We start from the raw sequence: 2,936 nt of genomic DNA on the forward strand, positions 1-2,936 counted from the left end.
GGCCTCGGCAGATCGCTTTACAACTTCAACCTCGGTGGTTTCAGCTGATCGCTTGCCATATCCATAGCTGTGTCCATAGCCACCGCCATAACCGCCGCCATATCCACGGCCGTAACCACCGCCATAGCCGCCATAGCCGCCATAGCCAGGTTCAGCTTCAGCAGATCGTTTGCCATGGCCATGGCCATAGCCATAGCCACCACCATAACCGCCATAGCCACCATAACCACCATAACCTCCTCGGCCTCCATAACCACCATAAGGGCTGGCCTCAGGTTCAGCGCAGGCAACTGCGAGAACGAAAGCTACGAAAGCCTGCAAAGTAACAGTGAAATCATTTGAAGGTTGTTCGTTTTCCTTGGTCCAAAGTGAAGTACAATTATTTACACTTACCACAAACTTGTTCATTCTGAATGCTGATGTCGTATGCCTTGACTCTTTGCCAACTGCAAGTAGACTGATATCCATCACCACAGTTGACGATGCTTAAATACCAACTGCAAGACCTTTGTGCTCATACGTGTGGGCCAGGTGCCTCTAGATCCAATCATAAATCAAGTTGAGTTTGACATTTGGATTGCTTTAATAATCGCGCACAGTAAGTTTGGTTCCAAAAAAGTCTTCTTACCTTATAATATGAGCCTTTAATAGATTCTTAGGACTTAACCCTAGAAGTACGGAATTGTGTCAACGAATGGGGGTTTTAAAGGGTGGCCATACCCCTAATTTGCCATAATACCGTAATGTGCTAGTTTCAAGCCTTGACTGAAAAATGTGTTCTATGTTGATTTGTTACTTAAGGGTGTTGGTTTTGCGTGTTTTATTGCTGCCTTTGTAAAATAACCGGCAAAGTCAGATAAAAATGCCCCTGAAAAATCATCGAAGAGTAAGATTCGTTTCATTTTAGGTCTCTTTTCCAAGAAATGAATTTGCATGTTGGTGCTAAGATTGCTTCAGGCTGAAGATTGTAAAATCTACGAAAAATAGAAGTTATTGCACAAAGACGCCTACCTCCTGCATTGTTAGTGCTTCGTCGAATGCAATAGCAAATGCAGCATTTTGGTTTTGATATATACTTTGAACGAAAGAAATCACTTAAGGAACCAGGAACAATTATTCGTATGCGTTCATTGGGTTGTATTTTGACCTACTACAGGTTTTTTTTTCTGTTCGAATGTCAACTCAAAGCTTTTATTGAGGGCTTTCTGTTGGTCATGGATATTTCAAAGCTGAATGGAATTCGGTTTTCCTGTACTATTGTGGTCAAAGTTTCTCGTTTTTTAATGCATTGAAATTCTACCAACATGAGTTGTTTTAATGCACCAGACATACTATTTTTAAGAGGAATCAATCATTTATTGTAACTGACAGATGATATAGAGCTATCCCATGTCCAAATGGAGTGCCAACAATCTGCTTCGTAAGTTCAAAGCGACTTTGGTCTTGAATACTTCTTTGATATCTAAGGGGCAATGTCTGGAACCTATTTTTGTACAATTTCTTACATCTTATACAAGGTAATTCAATATCCTTTCGCACCAAGACTCATATTGGCCCGACATGTTTCCACAACGTTACCAACACTTTCTGCAGGGATTGCTGAAAAGCAAAATTATTGTTCTCTGATGGCCTCAATATCAGATGCTTGCTGGACTTAGTCGAAACCTTGTACCACTGAATGATATGAAGATGCTTCAGTGTGGTGGTGTGTTAGTCCAAGACATCCTTTGCGATTAATAACTAGCATGTTCGCACTAAAGTTGGCCAAAGAGAAGGAAAAAATCCTCTGTTGTTTTTGCAGTCGTCAAAATTCTCGCTTAATGATCCATAAACTATCTAGTACAATTGATGCCATCATAAAATGATATCCTTGCCAATCAGGCATCCTTTTCCGCCACGGTAAGTGAAAATGCCCGTTAGTTTTTGGTAGATTCTCGCATCCCTAGTTACTTATTTCCCCCTGGGAGAATGTTGAGTAAGTGAAAAAGGTCTTGTGGGTAAGATGAAGGAATTAGGCGATCAATTGTTCTTTTGCTGGTAGCGACAAGCATTACGGGGCATTTGTGGGAAATGGGGTTTTTTTGGGTGGGTATATATTTTAAACATTGTTACATATTAAGTTGGAAGAACAGGTAGGTGGTTTTTGAAAATGGAGCAGGGGAGAGTAAATGCTGGAAGAAAAGCTGGAAGAGTAAATAACAAGAGAAACAACAATACATACTCAATGTGCAACGAGAGACTGTACATAGAAAACAAACCGGTTTGAAGAGTCAAGGAATTTGAGGTGGAGATTTTTGACCCATTGCTAATTGACGCTAATTGGAAGCAAGCTAGATTACGTTCAATCCCAGCACATTTCCTCATGAGTAGAGATCGGATTTGAAAGTTATTTGTACGTTGAGCAGAAATCATTGAGGGTTACAATGAGTTATAGGTTTACCTCAGTGTGGATGGTCTGAACTATCCAAAGAAAAAAACCAGTTACGAAAAACCCTTTGAATTGCTGCTCTATGTGCAAATCAATTTCAAGTCCGATCTCTACTCATGAGCTATGTTTGGCGTTTGTCGTTGTCTTAATCCTCCCATAGAATTAGCCATGAAACTGGGACGAAAAATCAATGATCATCTGCAGTTCTTTAAGGGTTTGAATTGATTTACAAGTTTTCTTACAGTTTAAAAAAATGTACCAATTGTTACAAAGCTCGGTTTTGACAGTTTAGTTAATGCCACCAGCCTTGTGTTTTGGATACCAAATGGTGTAAAACGTCATCATTCTGTCAAAAAATGGTTTTTTCGTTTACATTACATGTTTGATGTTTTCAAGCATATTTCATGCATATCTAGGGTTTTGAGTTTGGGCTGCCTTTATTTTTTATTTTTTGGATTTTAAGATAAATCTTTTGAATCGTAAATGGAAACGAAAGTGCTTAGTTTGG

The 2,936-nt window shown here is 39.5% G+C and overlaps 2 protein-coding genes across 2 annotated transcripts in view; one reads left to right on the forward strand and one right to left on the reverse strand.

The window, feature by feature from the left end:
- The window catches only part of LOC131889789 (polypeptide N-acetylgalactosaminyltransferase 2-like), a 31,183-nt gene that overhangs the window by 16,470 nt on the left and 11,777 nt on the right, over window positions 1-2,936 (forward strand). The window lies entirely within an intron of this gene.
- LOC131889808 (keratin-associated protein 6-2-like) overlaps window positions 1-2,936 on the reverse strand; it is a gene marked incomplete in the record, with an annotated part of 56,869 nt that overhangs the window by 5,501 nt on the left and 48,432 nt on the right. Inside the window, 1 exon segment of the mRNA XM_059239006.1 lies at window positions 22-315. Within this exon segment, the coding sequence (XP_059094989.1) occupies window positions 22-315 (294 nt within the window).

Source organism: Tigriopus californicus, chromosome 11 (assembly GCF_007210705.1).
Source record: "Tigriopus californicus strain San Diego chromosome 11, Tcal_SD_v2.1, whole genome shotgun sequence".
In the NCBI taxonomy this organism is placed as follows: domain Eukaryota; kingdom Metazoa; phylum Arthropoda; class Copepoda; order Harpacticoida; family Harpacticidae; genus Tigriopus; species Tigriopus californicus.